This window comes from Leucoraja erinacea, chromosome 3 (assembly GCF_028641065.1).
Source record: "Leucoraja erinacea ecotype New England chromosome 3, Leri_hhj_1, whole genome shotgun sequence".
Taxonomy (NCBI): domain Eukaryota; kingdom Metazoa; phylum Chordata; class Chondrichthyes; order Rajiformes; family Rajidae; genus Leucoraja; species Leucoraja erinaceus.
This window is the reverse complement of record NC_073379.1, coordinates 6,454,024-6,477,353: the sequence shown is the minus strand read 5'-3', so window position 1 is coordinate 6,477,353 and position 23,330 is coordinate 6,454,024. Positions and strand designations below refer to the sequence as shown.

General features: G+C 47.0%; 1 protein-coding gene across 10 annotated transcripts in view; it reads left to right on the top strand.

The window, feature by feature from the left end:
* Nucleotides 1-23,330, top strand: part of LOC129695115 (microtubule-associated serine/threonine-protein kinase 4-like) — a 462,908-nt gene that overhangs the window by 410,462 nt on the left and 29,116 nt on the right. For all 10 annotated transcript variants that reach the window (XM_055631871.1, XM_055631863.1, XM_055631890.1 and 7 more), the window contains 6 exons: nt 2,369-2,470; nt 4,121-4,243; nt 8,128-8,240; nt 11,684-11,832; nt 18,552-18,772; nt 22,517-22,714. In XM_055631871.1, coding sequence (XP_055487846.1) covers nt 2,369-2,470; nt 4,121-4,243; nt 8,128-8,240; nt 11,684-11,832; nt 18,552-18,772; nt 22,517-22,714 — 906 coding nt within the window. The remainder of the gene's footprint in view (nt 1-2,368; nt 2,471-4,120; nt 4,244-8,127; nt 8,241-11,683; nt 11,833-18,551; nt 18,773-22,516; nt 22,715-23,330) is intronic.

Sequence of the window (23,330 nt, the reverse complement as noted above, 5' to 3'; positions counted from 1 at the left end):
CGAGGAAACACCTTTTCTCACAGAGAGTTGTGAGTCTGTGGAATTCTCTGCCTCAGAGGGCGGTGGAGGCCAGTTCTCTGGATGCTTTCAAGAGAGAGCTAGATAGGGCTATTAAAAATAGCGGAGTCAGGGGATATGGGGAGAAGGCAGGAACGGGGTACTGATTGGGGATGATCAGCCATGATCACATTGAATGGAGGTGCTGGCTCGAAGGGCCGAAAGGCCTACTCCTGCATCTATTGTCTATTGTCTATTGTTAATATCTCAACTCGGTAATGTGTCAGTAATTTTATGTCAGTTGTCCAACAGACACACTAGCGTTGCTTGAAGTATCTGAGCGCATTGTCTTCGTGCAAAGACCGTGAACTCTCGGCACCAAGACCACTGCAGCTACTGCGAGACCCCTAGTTGTCCAGCGACTCTCGAGTCAATTCCATCTCATCCTTGGCTCATCCTGCGCTGCGGTGAGAGAGACTGTGGGAATTGTGTGATTAATTGAGAGGGTTGCGAATGGCGTAGGCTGCCCACTGGCCCGTTTGCATATTCATGTATCATTTCCACATGATGTAATTACATTTATGGAGCAACCTGCCAGCTAAACAAACCGGTATGAATTTATTGTGACGTTGTTTGGAACTGCAGCCCCCGAGCAGTTGATCATAGTATAGCAAATTAGGTCTGCAAAAAAATAAATTTTGTGATCACTAATTTCATCTTTTTTTTTCTCAATGCTGGAATCCAATTAAATTATGATCTTTGATTCATGGCTCATTTGTGTTTGCATGTTGTGAAATAGGGCCTGTGCTCGAGATATTTTTATGACGACACTGTAATTGGGTGCAAATGACAGCTATTTTGTAAATTAGTTCAGTAATTATTTCAGCGATTCACAGAAACATAGAAAATAGGTGCAGAGTAGGCCATTTGGCCCTACGAGCCAGCACCGCCATTCAATATGATCATGGCTGATCATCTAAAATTAGTACCCCATTCCTGCTTTTTCCCCCATATCCCTTCATTCCGCTAGCCCAAAAGAGCTAAATCTAAATCTCTTTTGAAATCATGTGTTCAAGAAGGAACTGTAGATGCTGGAAGATCGAAGGTACACAAAATTGCTGGAGAAACTCAGTGGGTGCAGCAGCATCTATGGAGCGAAGGAAATAGGCGACGTTTCGGGCCGAAACCCTTTTTCAGTTTTCCTGGCCTCCACTGCCCTCTGCGGCAGGCAGAGAATTAATTTCGAGAGAGAGCTAGACAGAGCTCTTGAAGATACTGGAGTCAAGGAATATAGGGAGAATATATCCTTCAGACAATTTTTGTAATCAGACTTTACTGGACTTTATCTTGCACTAAACGTTATTCCCTTCATTCATCCTGTATCTGTCTACTGTGGACGGCACAATTGTAATCATGTATAGTCTTCCCACTGACTGGCTAGCACGCAACAAAATAGCTTTTCATTGTACCTCGGTACATGTGTTTAGTTTAGAGAAATAACGCAGAAACAGGCCCTTCCGCCCATCGAGCCTGCGCTGACCAGCGATCCCCGCACAATTACACTATCCTACACACACGAGGGACGATGTACACTTTCTTCCCGAAGCCAATTAACCTCCAAATCTGTTTGTCTTTCGAGTGTGGGAGTAAACCAGAGCACCCGGAGAAAACCCACGCAGATCACAGGGAGAACGTACAAACTCCGTACAGACAGCAGCCGTAGTCAGGATCGAACCCCGGTCTCTGGCGCTGTGAGGCAGCAACTCTACCGCTGCACCACCTTTTAGTTTAGTTTATTGTCACGTGTATCGAGGCACAGTGAAAAGATGTTGTTGCGTGCTATCCAGTCAGCAGAAAGACAATACATAATTACAAGCGAGCCGTTTACAGTGTTTAGATGCCGCCACTTGTGACAATGGTGGTGCAGTCTCAATTGCTGGTGAGTTCTGACATGGGTCACGAGTCCTATGGAGAGGAGAGGGCTGCACAAAAACCTGTGCGCGCAAATGAGATTGAGGTGGAGAAGCTGCTGCAATGAAACAACCCCACCCTCTCGGCCGCAGAAGTCAGAGTCCAGTGGTGTGAAAAATCATCACGGCGGGACACATCTTGGCTGCAGCGGATGGCCATGTCGTCTTTAGTGCTCTGACTGGCCCTTCGCGTTCCACAATGCGTGGCGTCCACACCCTATCCAGACGTTGGTTCGTAAAGATCTCTTCCACCTGGTCCGCCAAAGCAGACCTTCCATGAAGGATGAGCAGGTCCCACAGGTTGAACTTGGACTACATGGTAGCAGTTGCAAGACTTCACCTTGACCCTGATGGTAAGCTAAACTAAGTAACTACCTCTGCTTGTTTCTCTGCTTTCCCAGACGAGATCAACTGGCCAGAAGGTGATGAGGCACCAGCGTCAGAAGCCCAGGAGCTCATCACCATGCTGCTCAGGCAGAGCCCATTGGAAAGACTGGGGACAGGTAACGTGAAACTCTTCACACCACTCATGCTCTACAATTAGATGAGATAGACAATAGGTGCAGGAGTAGGCCATTCGGCCCTTTGAGCAAGCACCGCCATTCAATGTGATCATGGCTGATCATCCCCAATCAGTATCCCGTTCCTACCTCCTCCCCATATCCCCTGACTATCTATAAGAGCTCTATCTAACTCTCTCTTGAAAATATCCAGTAGCAATGTTACAAAATTTTGAGATTTTAAAAATCAAGTCTGCAATTTATCCCATCAGATATAAAAAGAAGTTTAATTTGACACCTAATTCACTTTCATATCTCCAGTATTAAAAAATGAGGGCAATTTTCATACTCGGAAATTAGCATCTTGTTCCCCATTGCTTTTCCATTGACTTAACACAAAAGCTGTGATCGAGGACAGTCAAAAGCCCATAACTTTCTTAAAAATTAAGAGAACTGAATGACATTTTTAGTTATTATAGATTGAAGCATTCTGAAACAAATATAAAACATCTTACTTGGATGACCTGAAATTAAAGCATATAATTAGTTAATTACCTAATTGTAGCTAATTACAAAATTGACCGTTGTGACGGAAATAGTAATAAACACCCAGACTGCCTTGAAAATTCAAAAATGTGATATTCAGATTTGGGATGATCAGTCATGATCACATTGAATGGCGGTGCTGGCTCCAAGGGCCAAATGGCCTACTCCTGCGCCTATTATTTATTGTCTATTGTCTATTTTCTATTGTCAAGCTTGAAAGGGTTCAGAATAGATTTACGAGGATGTTACCAAGATTAGAGGTTGAGTAGGCTGGGCCTCAAATCCTTGGAGCGCAAGAAGATGAGAGGTGATCTTATAGATGTGTACAAAATCATGAGCGGAATAGATTGGGTAGATGCACTTGCCCAGAGAAGGGGAATCGAGGACCAGAAGACATAGGTTCAAGGTGAAGGGGAAAAGATTTAATAGGAATCCGAGGGGTAACTTTTTCACACAAAGGGTGGTGAGTGTATGGAACAAGCTGCCAGAGGAGGTAGTTGAGGCTGGGACTATCCCATCGTTTAAGTACAGTTAGACAGGTACATGGATAGGGCAGGTTTGGAGGGATATGGCCCAAGCGCAGGCAGGTGGGACTAATATAGATGGGACATTGTTGCCCTGTGTGGGCAAGTTGGGCCGAAGGGCCTGTTTCCACACTGTATCACAATATGACCGTGACTGGTTTTCACGCATCAAAAGCTTTTCACAGAACCTCGGTATACGCGACAATGAACTAATCTGAAAAAAATATTACTAATGGGGCTGTCCCACTGTACGAGCTAATTCAAGAGTTCTCCCGAGTTTCCCCTGATACGAACTCGGAGAATTACGGTAATAGCAGCTCGTAGGTACTCGGGGCTCTCGTGGACATTTTTCAACATGTTGAAAAATCTTCACGAGCTTACCTGCCGTTAGCGTTACGAGCCGCTAAGAGACGTCCCGAGTTCCGACGTACCCGCTACGTACATTCTACGTGCTTACCACGAGATTGATTTTTTTTTAAACTCGGGAGAGCTCTTGGGTAAACCCGTACAGTGGGACAGGGCCATCAGTGTAAGACATTGCCCTTGCTTGCATTGTCCTCTCTGCACTCTCTTGCTCCCCCAGGTGGTGCCTATGAGGTAAAGCAGCACGGTTTTTTCCATGGCTTGGACTGGAATGGACTGCTCAGGCAGAAGGCTGAGTTCATCCCACAGCTGGAGTCTGAGGACGACACCAGTTACTTTGACAGTAAGTGTTCAAACTGCAATGTCCTGCCTTCTGTGACAAGTTGTACAAAATCACGAGAGGAATAGATCGGGTAGTCGCACACAGTCTTTTACCCAGAGTCGGGGAATCGAGGACCACAGCATATAGGTTTAAGGTGAAAGTCAGAAAGATTTAATAGGAATCTGAGGGGTAACCTTTTCACACAAAGGGTGGTGGAAGAATGGAGCGAGCTGCCAGAGGAGGTAGTTGGGGCAAGGACTATTGCAATGTTTAAGAAACATTTAGACAGGTACATGGATAGGACAGGAAATTACTTATTTTTTATTTCAAATAGATATTTTATTCACAATAAAAATATATACAAGAACTGCAAAACCTCTTCCTTCATATTGTCTCTATACACACAATAGTCTCATACTCAGTAAACAATAGGCACAGGAGTAGGCCATTCGGCCCTTCGAGCCAGCACCGCCATTTAATGTGATCATGGCTGATCATCCCCAATCAGTACCCCGTTCCTGCCTTCTCCCCATATCCCCTGACTCCGCTATTTTTAAGAGCCCTATCTAGCTCTCTCTTGAAAGCATCCAGAGAACCCGCATCCACCGCCCTCTGAGGCAGAGAATTCCACAGACTCACCACTCTCTGTGAGAAAAACTGGTTCTGGACTCCCCCAACATCGGGAACATGTTTCCTGCCTCTAACGTGTCCAAACCCTTAACAATCTTATATTTTCCAAGAAAGTTCAAGTAGAGTTTGCAGTAGACTTCACAGTTATCTTTAATCAAGGGGTGGTACTGTGTCGCAGCGGTAGAGTTGCTGTCTCACAGCGCCAGAGACCCGGGTTCCAAAAAGCTATATGTAATTCTCTCTTGAAAACATCCAGTGAATTGGCCTCCACTGCCTTCTTAGTTTTAGTTTAGAGATACAGCGCTGAAACAGGCCCTTCGGCCCACCGGGTCCATGCCGGCCAGCGATCCCTACATATTAACAGTATCCTACACCCACTGGGGACAATTTTTACATTTACCAAGCCAATTAACCTACAAACCTGTACATCTTTGGAGTGTGGGAGGAAACCAAAATTATCGGAAAAAGCCCACGCAGGTCACGGGGAGAACGTACAAACTCCGCACAGGCAGCACCCGTATTCGGGATCGAACCCAGGTCTCCGGTGCGGCATTCGCTGTAAGGCAGCAACTCTACCGCTGCGCCACCGTGACTGCCCTCCCCAGCATACTCTGCCATCTCAATGTCCAGCAGTGGCGAGATCACAGACAAGATCCTACCATTATAGAGTTTATGTGTTGGCTGCACCAAGCTTCTGAGCGCCCCTCATTGCAATGCTCCAAATAACAAATGGATGGATTAGAGAGGAGAGATAACTGACTAAAGGCTGCCAACATCTTAGGAAAGCAAGGGTGGGGCGAGATTGGGAAAGTGGGGGAGCAGGAGAGGCTTGCATTTTTAATTGTATAGTTTGTTTCAGCATTTTTTTCTCTTCTTGATAGATAGATCTAGCAATAAAGTCAAGCCAACTTCCCTTCTTGGGCCGCTGTTTACAGTAAAAAGTTCACGAGCATAAGTGATAGGAGCAGAATTAGGCCATTCGGCCCATCAAGTCTACTCCGCCATTCAATCATGGCTGATCTATCTTTTCCCCTTAACCTCATTTTCCTGCCTTCTCCCCATAACCCCTGACACCCGTACTAATCAAGAATCTACCTTAAAAATATCCACTGACTGCCTCCAGATTCAGATTCAGATTCAGATTCAACTTTAATTGTCATTGTCAGTGTACAGTACAGAGACAACGAAATGCAGTTAGCATCTCCCTGGAAGAGCGACATAGAATATGATTTCAATAAATAAATCTTTTTACACGTATACAGTCATAGTGTTTTTCCTGTGGAAGGAGTGACCGGGGGGGATGATGGGGTGATTGACAGTCACCGAGGTACGTTGTTGAGTAGAGTGACAGCTGCAGGGAAGAAGCTGTTCCTCGAGCTGCTGGTTCGGCAACGGAGAGACCTGTAGCGCCTCCCGGATGGGAGGAGGGTAAACAGTCCATGGTTGGGGTGAGAGCAGTCCTTGGCGATGCTGAGCACCCTCCGCAGACAACGCTTGCTTTGGACAGACTCAATGGAGGGGAGCGAGGAACCGGTGATGCGTTGGGCAATTTTCACCACCCTCTGCAGTGCTTTCCGGTCGGAGACAGAGCAGTTGCCATACCATACTGTGATACAGTTGGTAAGGATGCTCTCGATGGTGCAGCGGTAGAAGCTCACCAGAATCTGAGGAGACAGATGGACCTTCTTCAGTCTCCTCAGGAAGAAGAGACACTGGTGAGCCTTCTTGACCAGAGTTGAGGTATTGTGGGTCCAAGAGAGGTCATCGGAGATGTTGACCCCCAGGAACCTGAAGCTGGAAACACGTTCCACCTCCGTCCCGTTGATGTGGATGGGGGTGTGTGTGCCGCCCCTAGACTTCCTGAAGTCTACAATGAGCTCCTTGGTCTTCTTGGAAAAGCCTTCTGAGGCAAAGAATTCAGATTCATAACAGTATGACTAAAGATATTCCTCCTCATCTCCTTCCTAAAGGTACGTGTTTTTATTCTGAGGCTGTGGCCTCTGGTCCTGGACTCTCCCACTAGTGGAAACATCCTCTCCACATCCACTCTACCCAAGCCTTTCACTATTTGGCACGTTTCAATTAGGTTCCCCCTCATCCTTCTAAATTCCAGCAAGTACAGGCACAGTGCGGTCAAACACTCGTCATATGTTAGCCCATATGTAATGGTCAGGCCCCACATGCACCTAGATCTGCATGAAAATTATACTCTTGGATTTGGCGAGGTCTCCCAGGTACCTGCTCAGAAGAACAACAAAAATGTTTTATGTGTCATTCCTAACTGTCACTGTATGTCATGTTGTCACTAGCGGGCGAAGCACCAAGGCAAATTCCTTGTATTTGAATACTTGGCCAATAAACTTATTCATAAAAAGCGACTGGGCAAAGGGAACCGGAGGTTTGCTTGCACAAGCCAATTTCTAACAACATCAGGTTGAGACTAAATACTGTGTCATTTGTTTTTGCACTAGTTTTGCATTTAAAAAAAAAAGTGTTTTTTCGTTTTTAAAGATGCGCCAAGTCCACGGCAACCAGCAATCACCCGTACACTAGATCTAGCCTACACATTAGGAACAATTTACAGAAGCCAATTAACCTACAAACCTGCATGTCTTTGGAGTGTGGGAGGAAACCAGAGCACCCGGAGAAAACCCACGCAGGTCATAGGGAGAACGTGCAAACACCATGCAGGCAGCACCAGTAGTGAGGATTGAACCTGGGTCTTGGATACTGTAAGGCAGCAACTCTACCGCTGCACCATCGTACTGCCGGGTCATTAATTTTCTTAAGGATTATGTCTTGTTTTGTTCTTGCAACTACATACCTTTTTAGCTGCTGCAAGTAAGAATTTTCCGTACACAAGCCAATTAACTTTGTGGGAGGAAACCAGAGCACCCGGAGAAAACCCACGCAGTTCACAGGGAGAACGTGCAAACTCCATACAGACAGCTCCTGTAGTCTGTACGGAGCACATCAGTCTGAAGAAGGGCCTCGACCCGAAAAGTCGCCTATTTCCTTCGCTCCATAGATGCTGCCTCACCGCTGAGTTTCTCCAGCACTCTTGTCTACCTTCGATTTTTCCAGTATCCGCAGTTCTTTCTTAAGCACCCATAGTCAGGATCGAACCAGTGGTCTCTGGCACTGTAAGGCAGCAACTCTACCGCTGCGCAACCCTGCTGCCCAGTGTATATGTCTACGTATATTTGTATATGTGTATGACTCTCCAGTTTCATTGAAGAGCAAACTTTTGACTGACGTTTTGTGACTACATTTAGCCCGGTCTGAGAGGTACCATCACATGGAAACTGAAGAGGAGGAAGAGACAAATGAGGAGGATTTTAATTTGGAAATAAGACAGTTTTCATCATGCTCCCACCGATTTAACAAAGTGAGTACCTTTACAGAGCATGTTGCTGCAAGGTATTTAATAGTATAACTCTGATGTGGCCTCTACCTGACATTTTCTGGATCTGTATGTGCGTTTTGGAAATGTTATCAGTTCACATGAGTTACGCATGTACTTCTATATCCTCAGCTATATCCTCATTACCTTTCTTGACTATTCTGTTTCTGCCAGGCTTACCACCGAGGTGTTGCAGCGTCCCACAAACCTCATTTACACAATAGACAATAGGTGCAGGAGTAGGCCATTCGGCCCTTCGAGCCAGCACCGCCATTCACTGTGATCATGGCTGATCATCCACAATTAGTGCCCCGTTCCTGCCTTCTCCCCATATCTCCTGACTCCGCTATCTTTTAGAGCATCTTGAAAGCATCCAGAGTACCGGCCACCACAGTCCTCTGAGGCAGAGAATTCCACAGATTCACAACAATCTGTGTGAAAAGGTTTTTCCTCATCTCAGTTCTAAATGGCCTACCTCTAATACTTAAACTGTGGCCCCTGGTTCTGGACTCCCCCAACATCAGGAACATGTTTCCTGCCTCTAGCTTGTCCAATCCATCAATAATCTTATATGTTTAGCAGGGTTATGTTTTGGTAAAATAGTTTCAATGGTTCAATGAAACTTTTATTGTCACATGTACAAAGTGCAAACACACAGTGACATTATTTTGCTACAAACAATCTAGTAGACTATGGGCAGACCCAATAGTTCAATGATTTCTTTATTATAACGCGTTCCAAGGTTCAGTGAAATACAGCTCAGCAAGACTGTCCCCGCACATGAGCACTTAATGAAAGGCCTGGATGTGGAGAAGATGTTTCCACTCGTGGGAGAGTCTAGGACCAGAGGTCACAGCCTCAGAATAAAAGGACGTTCCTTTAGGAAGAAGATGAGGAGGAACTTCTTCCATCAAAGGGTGGTGAATATGTGGAATTCTTTGCCACAGAAGGTTGTGGATGTCGTCAATGCATATTTTTAGGGCAGAGAAAGATAGATTCTTGATTAGTACGGGTGTCAGGGGTTATAGGGAGAATGGGATTAGGAGAGAGAGACAGATCAGCCATGATTGAATGGCGGAGTAGACTTGAAGGGCCGAATGGCCTAATTCTCTCCAGTCACTTATGAACATGTATTCCCCGGTTAATACAGAATACCCACTGAGGCAAGAGGCACCATTTTGGCACCATGTTACGTCCCAAGTACATCCCCGATTAGCAATTGCACAGAAATAGACCACGGATTGAGGGACAGGTTATACAGGCAGAAGGATACGTTATGCAGACATTTAGATGGGCGGGCTGATTAGGGACAGTCAGCATGGTTTTGTACATAGGTGGTCACAAATCTAATTGATTTTTTTGAAGATCTGATCAAAAAGGTCGATGAGGGCAGAGCTTTAGATGTTGTGTACATAGATTTCAGTAAGGCATTTGACAAGGTGCTGCATGGTAGGCTGCTCTGGAAGGTTAGATCGCATGGGATCCAACAAGAGATAGCTGAATGAATAGCAAATAGGCTCCATGGAAGGAAGCAGAGGGTGATGGGGGAAGGTTGCTTCTCGGGCTGGAGGCCTGTAACTAGTGAGTGTGCCTCAGGGTTCGGTGCTGGGCCCGTTACTGTTTGTCATCTACATCAATGATTTGGAGAGAACATACAGGGCAAGATGGGCAAGTTTGCTGATGTGACAAAAGCGAGTGGTTTTGCAGACAATTAAGATGGTTGTGAAAGATTGCAGCAGGATCTGGATCGATTGGCCAGGTGGGCGGAGGAATGGTTGATGGAATTTAATACAGAGATGTGTGAGGTGTTGCATTTTGGGACGTCGAACAAGGGCAGGACCTACACAGTGAATGATAGGCCTCTGGGTAGTGTTGTAGAGCAGAGGGATCTAGGAGTGCAGGTGCATGGTTCCTTGAAGGTCGAGTCGCGGGTAGATAAGGTGGTCAAAAAGGCTTTTTGGCACTTTGACCTTCATCAGTCAGAGTATTGAGTATAGAAGTTGGGAGGTCATGTTGCAGTTGTATAAGACGTTGGTGAGACCACATTTAGAATATTGTGTTCAGTTCTGGGCACCATGTTATAGGAAAGATATTGTCAAGCTTGAAAGGGTTCAGAAAAGATTTACGAGGATGTTGTCAGGACTAGAGGGTGTGAGCTATAGGGAGAGGTTGAGTAGGCTGGGTCTCTATTCCTTGGAGCGCAGGAGGATGAGGGGTGATCTTATAGAGGTGTACAAAATCATGAGGGGAATAGATCGGGTGGATACACAGTCTTTTGCTCAGAGTAGGGGAATCGAGGACCAGAGGACACAGGTTCAAGGTGAAGGGGAAAAGATTTAATAGGAATCTGAGGGGTAACTTTTTCACACAAAGGGTGGTGGGTGTATGGAACAAGCTGCCAGAGGAGGTAGTTGAAGCTGGGACTATCCCATCATTTAAGAAACAGTTGGACAGGTACATGGACATAGAAACATAGAAATTAGGTGCAGGAGTAGGCCATTCGGCCCTTCGAGCCTGCACCGCCATTCAATATGATCATGGCTGATCATCCAACTCAGTATCCCGTACCTGCCTTCTCTCCATACCCGCTGATCCCCTTGGCCACAAGGGCCATATCTAACTCCCTCTTAAATATAGCCAATGAACTGGCCTCAACTACCCTCTGTGGCAGAGAGTTCCAGAGATTCACCACTCTGTGTGAAAAAAGTTCTCCTCATCTCGGTTTTAAAGGATTTCCCCCTTATCCTTAAGCTGTGACCCCTTGTCCTGGACTTCCCCAACATCGGGAACAATCTTCCTGCATCTAGCCTGTCCAACCCCTTAAGAATTTTGTAAGTTTCTATAAGATCCCCTCTCAATCTCCTAAATTCTAGAGAGTATAAAACCAAGTCTATCCAGTCTTTCTTCATAAGACAGTCCTGACATCCCAGGAATCAGTCTGGTGAACCTTCTCTGCACTCCCTCTATGGCAATAATGTCCTTCCTCAGATTTGGAGACCAAAACTGTACGCAATACTCCAGGTGTGGTCTCACCAAGACCCTGTACAACTGCAGTAGAACCTCCCTGCTCCTATACTCAAATCCTTTTGCTATGAAAGCCAACATACCATTCGCTTTCTTTACTGCCTGCTGCACCTGCATGCCTACCTTCAATGACTGGTGTACCATGACACCCAGGTCTCGCTGCATCTCCCCCTTTCCCAATCGGCCACCAGGACAGGACAGGGTTGGAGGGATATGGACCAAGCACAAGCAGGTGGGACAGTGTAGCTGGGACATTGTTGGCCGGCGTGGGCGAGTTGGGCCGAAGGGCCTGTTTCCATGCTGTATCACTCTATGACTCTATGAGTCCGCATGCAAGCCGTTTTCAAAGTCTTACTTAGCTTAGCTTTACTTAAAAATAATCCATCAAATTGTTTTCTCCAAAGGTTTACAAAAGCATGGATCGAATATCGCACATCGATGAGAAGAGGTTCATTGAAAAGATCCAAGGGGAAAAGGGCAATGCAGGCGGGAAGCTGAAGAAGGCTAACACCTTGCATGTCGACTCGCTGACTTGGATTCCTGACTCTGAAATGTGAGTGTACTCTAGCTCAAAAGCCAATTAATTTTTTTTTTTTTTTTTTCACACAGAGAGTGGTGAATCTCTGGAACTCTCTGCCACAGAGGGTAGTTGAGGCCAGTTCATTGGCTATATTTAAGAGGGAGTTAGATGTGGCCCTTGTGGCTAAGGGGATCAGGGGGTATGGAGAGAAGGCAGGTATGGGATACTGAGTTGGATGATCAGCCATGATCATATTGAATGGCGGTGCAGGCTCGAAGGGCCGAATGGCCTACTCCTGCACCTAATTTCTATGTTTCTATGTTTCTATGTTAATTTTAAAAAAAATGTGTTCTTTAGCTGCAAAGTATTTCTTCAACCATACAAAACAAGGAACTGCAGGTGCTGATTTACATTAAAAAAAAGAGTAACTCAGCGAGTCAAGCAACGGTTCTGAAGAGCATGGATAGTTTAAAGAAGTGGCCCAACTTGTGGGAGGTACGATGGTGTAGCGATACAGTTGCTGCCTTACAGCGCCAGAGGCCGGGGTCAAGGAAAGAGCGCTCACGTCGTGGCCCCGTTTCCACCACCGCGCTCAAGAAGCAACAAGACAGACACCATTGTACGCAGATGCCGAGGGGTGTGTTCAGCTCTGGCTGAACGACTTCTAATCTTGTGTTTGGACTCGATAAGAAGAAGAAGCACCAAAGACGCAAGCTCGATCCTAACCGTGGGTGCTTGTCCGTACGGAGTTTGTACGTTCTCCCAGTGACCTGCGTGGGTTTTCTCCGGGTGCTCCGGTTTCGTCCCACACTCCAAAGACGTACAGGATTGTAGCTCAATTGGCTTGGTAACATTGGAAATTGTTCCTGGCATGTGTAGGATAGTGTTAGTGCACGGGCATCGCTAGTCGGGGCGGAATTGGTCAGCCGAAGGACCTTTTTCCGCGCTGTATCTCTAAACTAAACACAAAACATCACCTATCCATGTTCTCCAAAGATGTTGCCTGACCCGTTGAGTTACTCCAGCACTTTGTGGCCATTTTTCTTCAATGTACAATCTGTCCACCAACACCAAACATTGCATGCAAATTAATAAATGTCTTCTGATATTTTTTTCAACTTCCAGTTGGAAAATGAGCATGCACAAAAAAAAGGAAGTAGATATATGTGTTTCGAGTAATAGAGCACAGAACATATAAAAGTACAAACAAACGCCTGAAGAAGGATCCCAACCCGAAATGTCACCTATGCATGTTCTCCAGAGATGGACACTAAATGCTGGAGTAACTCCGCGGGTCAGGCAGCATCTCTGGAGAAAAAGGAATAGGTGACGTTTCGGGTCGAAACCCTTCCTCCGACTGGTCCTCCAGAGATGCTGTCTGATGCACACAGTTGCTCCGGTGCTTTTGTCTTTTTTAATCAAAAAGTACAGCACACCAACAGGCCCTTCGGCCCACAATATCTGTGCTGAACATGATATGTGATATGATATGATATGATATGCCATTTATTGTCACTATACATGTACAATGAAATTAAAAGCTGCTCGTACTCAGTGCATACATATAATTTAGTACAAAAAAAACAAGAAACAGAAAAACAAAAAAAGGGAGAGGGGGGGGGGATAGGTGCACAATTCTGCGGCGCTATACACATATATACAGATGGAAGTCCGGGTGTTGGGCTGTGAACATGATGAACAAAAACCTGAAGAAGGATCCCAACCCGAAATGTCACCTAAACTAATTTCTACCTGCACATGATCCATATCCCTCCATTCCCTGCATATCCATGTACCTCTGTAAAAGTCTCTTAAACACCACTATCGTGTCTGCCTTCACCGCCACTCATGGCAGTGGTTTCCACATACCCACCACTCTCTGCGCAAGAAAAAAATCTTGACTGCTCCAAACTTTGCTCCTTTCACCTGGGCCGCACGTAGGTGCAGCGGTAGAGTCGCTGCCTCACAGCACCAGAGACCGGGGTTTGATCCTGACTACGGGTGCTGTCTGTGCGTTGAGTGAGTTTGTACGCTGTCCCCGTGCCCTGCGTGGGTTTCCTCCAGGAGCTCCGGTTTCCTCCCACACTCCAAAGGCGTACAGTGTTTAAGAAGGAACTGCAGACGCTGGAAAATCGAAGGTACACAAAAATGCTGGAGAAACTCAACGGGTGCAGCAGCATCTATGGAGCGAAGGAGATAGCTAATGAGGCCTCTCCTAAAAGGCCGCTCTGCTAAACCTTCCCTTTCTTTCTCTAACTCCAATGCCAACACTTCATATTATGCTTGGGCAGCTTACAACCCAGCGATATGAATATTGAGTTTAAGAAGGAACTGCAAGGCTATCTCCTTCGCTCCATAGATGCTGCTGCACCCAAAGACGTACAGGTTTGTGGGTTAATTAGTATCTTTAGTTTAGAGATACAGCGTGGAAACAGGCCCTTTTGTCTGTAAATTGGCTTGTGTAAATTGTGAATTGTCCCCAGTGTGTGTAGGATGGTGCTAGTGTGCGGGGTGATCACTGGTCATGTAGACTCAGTGGGGCTAAGGGCCTGTTTCCGTGCTCTATCTCTAAATTAAACCAAGCCAAACGAAACTCAAAATAGTGTCAGAGCCATACAGAGTGGAAACAGGCCCTTCGGCCCAACTTGCCTATGCTGACCAAGATAACCCATCTCCCATAGCCCTATCTGCCCACATTTGGCCCATATCCCTCTAAACCTATCCTATCAATGTACCTGTCCAAATGTCTCTTAAATGCTGTCATAATACCTCAACTACTTCCTCTGGCAGCTCGTTTATAAAATACTGTGTGAAAAGGTTTCCCCTCGGGTCCATATTAAATGTTCCCCTCTCACCTTGTCATAATCACGCAGCAAATAATACTAACAGATCTTGAGTGATACAGTGTGGAAACAGGCTCTTCAGCCCACCTTGCCCACACCAGCCAACATGTCCCAGCCACACTAGTCTCACCTTTAGTTTAGTGTAGTGATACAGCACAGAGACAGGCCCTTCGACCCACCGAGTCCACACTGAGCAGTGATCGCCATACACTAGCACTACCCTACACACACTAGGGACAATTTTAACACATTTTTAACAAAGCTAATTAGCCTACAAACCTGTATGTCTTTGGAGTTTGGGAGGAATTCTTGTTATTGAGGGAGTGCAGCGTAGGTTTACAAGGTTAATTCCCGGGATGGCGGGACTGTCATATGCCTCGAGAATGGAGCAGCTGGGCTTGTACACTCTGGAGTTTAGATGGATGGGAGGGGATCTCATTGAAACAAATAAGATTATTAAGGGAGACAAAAGTGCTGGAGAAACTCAGCAGATGCAGCAGCATCTATGGAGTGAAGGAAATAGGCAACATTTCGGGCCGAGACCCTTCTTCAGACTGATCTTTAAAGGTTTGGACACGCTAGAGGCAGGAAACATATTCCCGATGTTGGGGGAGTCCAGAACCAGGGGCCACAGTTTAAGAATAAGGGGTAAGCCATTTAGAACTGAGACGAGAAAACACTTTTTCTCACAGAGAGTTGTGAGTCTGTGGAATTCTCTGCCTCAGCGGGCGGTGGAGGCAGGTTCTCCGGATGCTTTCAAGAGAGAGCTAGAAAGGGCTCTTGAAGATTGGGCAGTCAGGAACGGGGTACTGATGTGGATGATCAGCCATGATCACATTGAATGGCGATGCTGGCTCAAAGGGCTGAATGGCCTACTCCTGCACCTATTGTCTATTGTCTATTGAAACAAGAACAAAAACCCACGCAGGTCTCGGGAGAAGGTACAAACTCCGTATAGACAAGCACCCGTAGTCAGGATGGCACCCGGGTCGCTGGTATTGTGAGGCAGCAACTCTACCACTGCGTCACCGTGCCACACCTGCCCGCGTTTGGGCCATATCCCTCCAAACCTACCCGATCCGTGTACACTAGCCTAAATGCTCCTTAGGCGTTGCGATGGGTTTATTGTTCGGATGGGGCTTAGATGTTATACCCGAGTGCACGTACGTTTGGAACACTGTCGTCTTCACAAGTGCTTTTAATGGTGCACTCTTGGAGGAGTTAATGAGGGGATCATTGGTCATGAAGTTGTGTGAATCAGCATTAACGATGTCGGCTTTGAGCAGGAGTGACTCAGTCTCAGCGGCGTGTTTACTCACTACTCTCACACAACATGCTGTGCGTTAATGGATGGTCTGTACCATTGCTCATAACAGCATGAAATTGATTCAGTCACAAGGAACTGCAGATGCTGTCATCTTGAGCAAAACACAAACGCGTTCATGAGTGATAGGAGCAGCATTAGGCCATTCGGCCCATCAAGTCTACTCTGCCATTCAATCATGGCTGATCTATTTTTCCCCCTTCACCCCCACTCTCCTGCCTTCTCCCATAAAGCCTCACACCCGTACATCAAGAATCTATCATTCTCCACCTTAGAAATATCCATTGACTTAGAAATATCCACTGACTCCACAGCCTTCTGTGGCAAAGAATTCCACAGATTCACCACCCTCTGACTAAAGAAATTCCTCCTCATCCCTTTTCTCAAGGTACATCCTTTAATGCTGAGGCTATGACCTCTAGTCCTAGACTTTCCCACTAGTCATAGAATCATAGAACGATACAGCGTGGAAACAGGCCCTTCGGCCCAACTTGCCCACACCAACACTGTCCCAGCTACGCTAGTCCCACCAAACCTGTCCTACCTGTCTAACTGTTTCTTAAATGATGGGATAGTCCCAGCCTCAATTACCTCCTCTGGCAGCTTGTTCCATACACCCACCACCCACTGTGTGGAAAAAGTTACCCCTCGGATTCCTATTAAATCTTTTCCCTTCAGCTTAAACCTGTGTCCTCTGGTCCTCGATTCCCCTACTCCGGGCAAGAGAGACTGTGCATCCACCCGACCTATTCCTCTCATCATTTTGTACACTGGTCCTTTCCACATTCACTCTATCTGCATTCTATCCGGGTGTCGGGGGTTATGGGGAGAAGGCAGGAGAATGGGGTTGAAAGGGAAAGATAGATTAAACATAATATGAATGGGAGAGTAGTCTTGATAGACCGAATGGCCTAATTCTGCTCCCAGCGCTTATGAATTTATGAACTTAATCCAGGCCTTTCACCATCCGGTAAGTTTCAATGAGATCCCACCCCACCCCCCTCATCCTTCTAAACTCCAGCGAGAGTACAGGCCCAGTGCCGTCAAACGCTCATCATACATTAACCCAATCATTCCTGGGATCATTCTCGTGAACCTCCTCTGGACCCTCTCCAGCACCAGCATGTCCTTCCTCAGATATGGTGCCCAAAACTGCTCACAGTGACCCGAATGCCGTCTGGCCAGCGCCTTATAGAGCCTCAGCATTACATCCCTGTTTTTCTATTCTAGCCCCCTCTAAAGAAATGCTAGCGATCCATTCACAGTGTATAGATACATGATAAAGGGAGTAACTTAAAGTGCAAAATAAAGTCAGTAAAGTCCAATCAAAGAAAGTCGGAGGATACGACATGATAGAACTTTATTTATCCCCGGAGAGAAATTGATCTGCCAACAGTTATAAAAACACAAAATACATGAAACGTGAAATTAAAGTGACGTGGAAAGGATTGGGGACGTGCAAAGATTGGGGGAGGGGGAGGGGGAGGGAATCAGTCTCAGTCTACCCCACGACAGAAGGGGGAGGGGGTTGTACAGTTTGATAGCCACAGGGAAGAAGGATCTCCTGTGGCGTTCTGTGCTGCATCTTGGAGGATCCAGTCTGTTGCTGAAGGTGCTCCTCAGGTTGACCAGTGTGTCACGGAGGGGGGTGAGCTGTATTGTCCAGGATGCTCCACAGTTTGAGGAGCATCCTCCCCTCCAAGACCAACCTCCCATGGACCCAACTGCGCCTCCGGGACGGAGCCAGCCTTCCTGATGAGTTTGTTGATCCTGTTGGTGTCCGCAGCCTTTGCCCTGCTGCCCCGGCACACGGCAGTGAAGAAGATGGCACTGGCTACCACCGATTGGTAGAACATCTGCAGCATCTCACTGCAGACGGTATGATGTAGATAGTAGTTCAGGACTGCTCTCTAGTTGTTGAAGGGTATCGAAGATAAAGCTGAGATCCTGTCCAGTGAAACGTATCTGCAGTTGTACAGAGCCCTAGCGATACCACACCTGGAGTATTGTGTGCAGTTTCGGTTCCCTAATTTGAGGAAGGACATTCTTGCTATTGAGGGAGTGCAGCGTAGGTTTACAGGGTTAATTCCCGGGATGGCAGGACTGTCATATGCTGAGAGATTGGAGCAGCTGGGCTTGTACACTCTGGAGTTTAGAAGGATGAGAGGGGATCTCATTGAAACATATAAGATTATTAAGGGCTTGGACACGCTACAGGCAGGAAACATGTTCCCGATGTTGGGGGGAGTCCAGAACCAGGGGCCGCAGTTTAAGAATAAGGAGTAAGCCATTTAGAACGGAGAGGAGGAAACACTTTTTCTCACAGAGAGTGGTGAGTGTGGAATTCTATGCCACAGAGGGCGGTGGAGGCAGGTTCTCTGGATGCTTTCAAGAGAGAGCTAGATAGAGCTCTTACAAATAGCGGAGTCCGGGGATATGGGGAGAAGGCAGGAACGGGGTACTGATTGTGGATGATCAGCCATAATCACTTTGAATGGCGGTGCTGGCTCGAAGGGCCAAATGGTCTACTCCTGCACCTATTGTCTATTGTCTATTGACTTGTATCTTGTTTGTCTTGCGTTCAGGCAACGCCTGTCCCTGTCTCACTCATCGAGCAGTGAGAACAGCAACTGCTACCAACGTTCAGGGATGCTGCCCAGCTTTGCCATCTCTGCCGAGGACGACGAGTCGCTCTCCAACGAAGACTCCAGCAGGGACCAGGAGAAGCTCCTGTTTTCCATCGGGATGTCGCAGGAGGAGATCGACGCAACCACCCCCAGCACCATCAGCAGTTCAACTCTTTCAGGTGTGTTCAATGGGCGGCACAGCGGTAGAGTTGCTGCCTCACAGCGCCAGAGACCCGGGTTCCATCCTGACTAGAAATTTGCACGTTCTCCCCGCGATGGCGTGGGTTTTCTCCGGGTGCTCCGGTTTCCCCCCACACTCCAAAGACGTGCGGGATAGTAGGTTAATTTGGCTTTGATGTCAATTGTAATTTATCCCCAGTGTGTGTCGGATAGCGTTAATGTGCGGGGATCGCTGGTCGGCACGGACGGTGGGCCGATTGGCCTATGTCCGAGCTGTATCTGTATACTAAACTAAACCGCGTGTAGACAGGGTGAGTGGGCGGCAGGTTCTCAGAGAGTCATGGAAAGATACCGCAAGGAAACGGGCCCTTCGTCCCATCGACTCCACGCTGACCACCAACGCCCGCTGTCAACCATTTCATTCCACCCACATTGCCATCTATTCACCTGACAATCTACCACTGTATTCATAAGAGGTGGTACAATGGCGCAGTGGCAGAGTTGCTGCCTCATAGCGCCAAAGACCCCGGCTGTTTCCTGACTAGGGGGGCTGTGTGTGCGGTATTTGCATGCGCTCCCCGTATGTTCCTTCCACACTCCAAAGACATACAGGTTTATAGATTAATATAGCTTTGATAACAATTGTAAATTGTCCCTATTGTGTCGGATAGTGTGTAGGATAGTGCTAGTGTACGGGGTGATCACTGGCCGTTGTTTTCAAGAGAGTTAGATATAGCTCTTAGGGCTAAGGAAAGGGTTCCCAACCTGGGGTAAATTTACCCCAAGGGGGTAACTTTCACCTACCCAGGGTGTAAATTAGTTCATTCTGGATTTGAACATATTTTTTCTCATTGACTGACTGTGTTTGGTTTTAGTCATCATTAGTTGTTCATAAATAAGTGAAACAACATTGTTATGTGCTATTAAAGTTGCCAGGGGTAAACGGGACAAAAAAGGTTGGGAACCCCCTGGCTAAGGGAATCAAGGGGTATGGGGAAAAAGCCGGAACGGGGCACTGATTGTGGATGATCAGCCGTGATCACATTGAATGGCGGTGCTGGCTCAAAGGGGTCAATAGGCCTTCTCCTGCGCCTATGTTGTACGTTTCTATGGACTCGGTGGGTGGAAGGGGCTTGTTTCCGCGCCATATCTCTAAAGTCACTCACCGATACATGTTGGGAAATTTACAGTGGGCAATTCACCATCCAACCAAGCAGGAGGCAGGAGCACCTGGAGAAAAAGTGCAAATGCCACAACGACAAGCCAAAGTCAGGATTGAACCTGGATCACTGGGACAGAGGGGCAGTGTCATTATTAACTGTGTTTTATCCCCTCAAGGAAAAGTGATGTTTGTCAAACCATTCGCCGCCTTTCATTATTTTTTAGTTTAGTTTACAGGCACCACTGAAACAGGCCCACCGAGTCTGCGCCGACCAGCGATCCCCGCACACTAACACTATCCCACACACACACTAGAGACAATTTCTAATCTTTACCAAAGCCAATTAGCCTACAAACCTGTACGTCTGGAGTGTGGAAGGAAACCGGAGCACCCGGAGAAAACCCACGCAGCTCACAGGGAGATCATACATAGAAACATAGACAATAGGTGCAGGAGTAGGCCATTCGGCCATTCAGCCATTCAATCCAGCACCGCCATTCAGTATGATCATTAGCTGATCATCCACAGTCAGTACCCCGTGCCTGCTATCTCCCCATATCCCTTGATTCCGTTGGCCAAAAAGCTATATTCACTTCTCTCTTGAAAACATCCAGTGAATTGGCCTCCACTGCCTTCTTAGTTTTAGTTTAGAGAAACAGCGCGGAAACAGGCCCTTCGGCCCAGCAGGTCCACGCCAACCAGCGATCCCCGCAAATTAGCACCATCCTACACCCACTAGGGACAATTGTACATTTACCAAGCCAATTAACCCGCAAACCTGCACGTCTTTGGAGTGTGGGAGGAAACCGAAGATCTTGGAGAAAAACCCACGCAGATCACGGGGAGAACGTACAAACTCCGTACAGACAGCACCAATAGTCTGGATCGAACCCGGGTGACCGGTGCTGTAAGGCAGCAACTCGTGGCAGAGAATTCCACGGTTTCACAATTCCCTGGGTGAAAAGGTTTTTCCTCATCTGCACACAATACTCCAGGTGTGGTCTCACCAAGACCCTGTACAACTGCAGTAGAACCTCCCTGCTCCTATACTCAAATCCTCTTGCTATGAATGCCAACATACCATTCGCTACAGATGTAGCGAATGTACCAATACCAAGCGTACAGACAGCACCAGTGGTCGGGATCGAACCGGGGTGCCCGGTGCTGTAAGACAGCAACTCTAACGCTGCGCCACGAGGCTGGCCCTACCAATTCACCGATTACCATCATCAGATTGACTTCACCTTCACAGCTGTGTAGTAAGGTTTAAAATCATTCTCCCTGAGTTTCGGGCCATTGTCATAAACCTGTCGCAATGCTGGCCCACTCAACCATAAGTGGTCACAAAGTATGTTAGCAATGTCAACACTGAACAATGACATGGTGGAGTAACTCAGCTGGTCAGGCAGCATCTCTGGTGAGACGGAATGGGTGACGTTTCAAGTCGAGACCCTTCTTCAGACGGAAGAAAATGCTGGAGTAACTCAGCGGGTCAGGCAGCATCCCTGGAGAGACGGAATGGGTGACCTATTAGGTCGAGACCCGAAGTCTGTACGATGCTGCCTGGCCCTCTGAGTTACTCCAGCATTTTGTATCGATGTAACCTTCGATTTTACCAGCATCTGCAATATCATACAATATCTCCCAAGGAAAGATAAAACTTAATGAAATGAATAATTAGTGGTTGTCATGGACCCATCAATAAATGGACTCATCATTTATTTCAAGAGGACTAGAATACAAAAAACAGGGATGTAATGCTGAGGTTCTATAAGGCGCTGGTCAGATGGTCAGACTGCATTTGGAGTATTGTGAGCAGTTTTGGGCCCCATGTCTGAGGAATGGCTCTGGAGCGGGTCCAGAGGAGGTACACAAGAATTATCCCAGGAATGAGTGGGTTAACACATGATGAGCAAACGTTTGACGACACTGGGCCTGGACTCGCTGGAGATTAGGACGAGGGGGGGACCTCATTGAAACTTACCGAATAGTGAATGGAGTGGATGTGGGGAGGATGTTTCCACTGGTGGGAGAGTCTAAGACCGGAGGGAATAGCCTCAGAATTAAAGGACGTACATTTAGAAAGGAGAGGAATTTCTTTAGTCAGTGGGTGTTGAATCTGTGGGATTCATTGCCACAGAAGGCTGTGGCGGCCAAGTCAGTGGATATTATTAAGGCACAGATTGATAGATTCTTGATTAGTACGGGTGTCAGGGGTTATGGGGAGAAGGCAGGAGAATGGGGTTAGAAGGGAGAGATTGATCAGCCATGATTGAATGATGGAGTAGACTTGATGGGCCGAATGGCCTAATTCTGCGTGGTTAATTCTCACGTATACAGACATGAATTTCCAGATGGGGGAAGAGAGTGATTAAAATGGTGGAGGCATGTCACTGAAATATAAGCTGACCCCCTTTCATTGATTTGTAAATGACATATTGCGATGTGATTCTTGCCTGCTTTTGCAATTGGATTATTGTGATGGTATCATTTCCATATTCATAAGAGTGTACACTTCATGCAACAACAAAAAAAAAATTGAAACGGGAGAAACTGATTGAATGCATTTGTGTGTGAGCAGTTGGCAGTTTCTCGGAACACCTGGATCAGATTAACTCCAAGAGCGACGGCGTGGAGAGCCCGGATAATTCCTCGACACAGCCAAGCGACAACCTCCCACTGGTGGGCCGTCAGCGGCAGGAAGGTTCGGAGAAGGAGAGGCCAGGCAAAGTGATGAAGTCTGCCTCTGCCACAGCGCTTTCTCTCATGATCCCTGCAGGTATACCAATCAGTAGCCTCAGAACACGAAGGGTCCCGACCCTGTCCCGCTGAGTAACTCCAGCATTGTTGTGTCCATCTTTGCCTCAAAACTCACTGCATGCTTACGTTCATGAGTGATAGGAGCAGAATTAGGCCGTTCAGCCCATCGAGTCTACTCTGCCATTCAATCATGGCTGTTCAATCTCTCCCTTCTATCCCCATTCTCCTGCCTTCTCCCCATATCCTCTGACACCCATACTAATCAAGAATCTTTCCATCTCTGTCTTAAAAAATATCCACTGACTTGGCCTCCACAGCCTTCTGTGGAAATGAACCCCAAAGATTCACCACCCACTGACTAAATAAATTTCCCCTAACTCCTTTCTAATGGAACGTTCTTTAAGCAGTGCTGGCTGGAAGGGCCGAATGGCCTACTCCTGCACCTATGGTGTATTGTCCATTGTCTATTGATCTATCTATCCCTCTCAGCACCATTTCCTGCCTTCTCCACATATCCTCTGACACCCGTACTAATCAAGAATCTGACAATCTCCGCCTTAAAAATATCCATTGACTTGGCATCCACAGCCATACGTGGCAATGAATCCCACAGATTCACCACTCTATGACGAGAG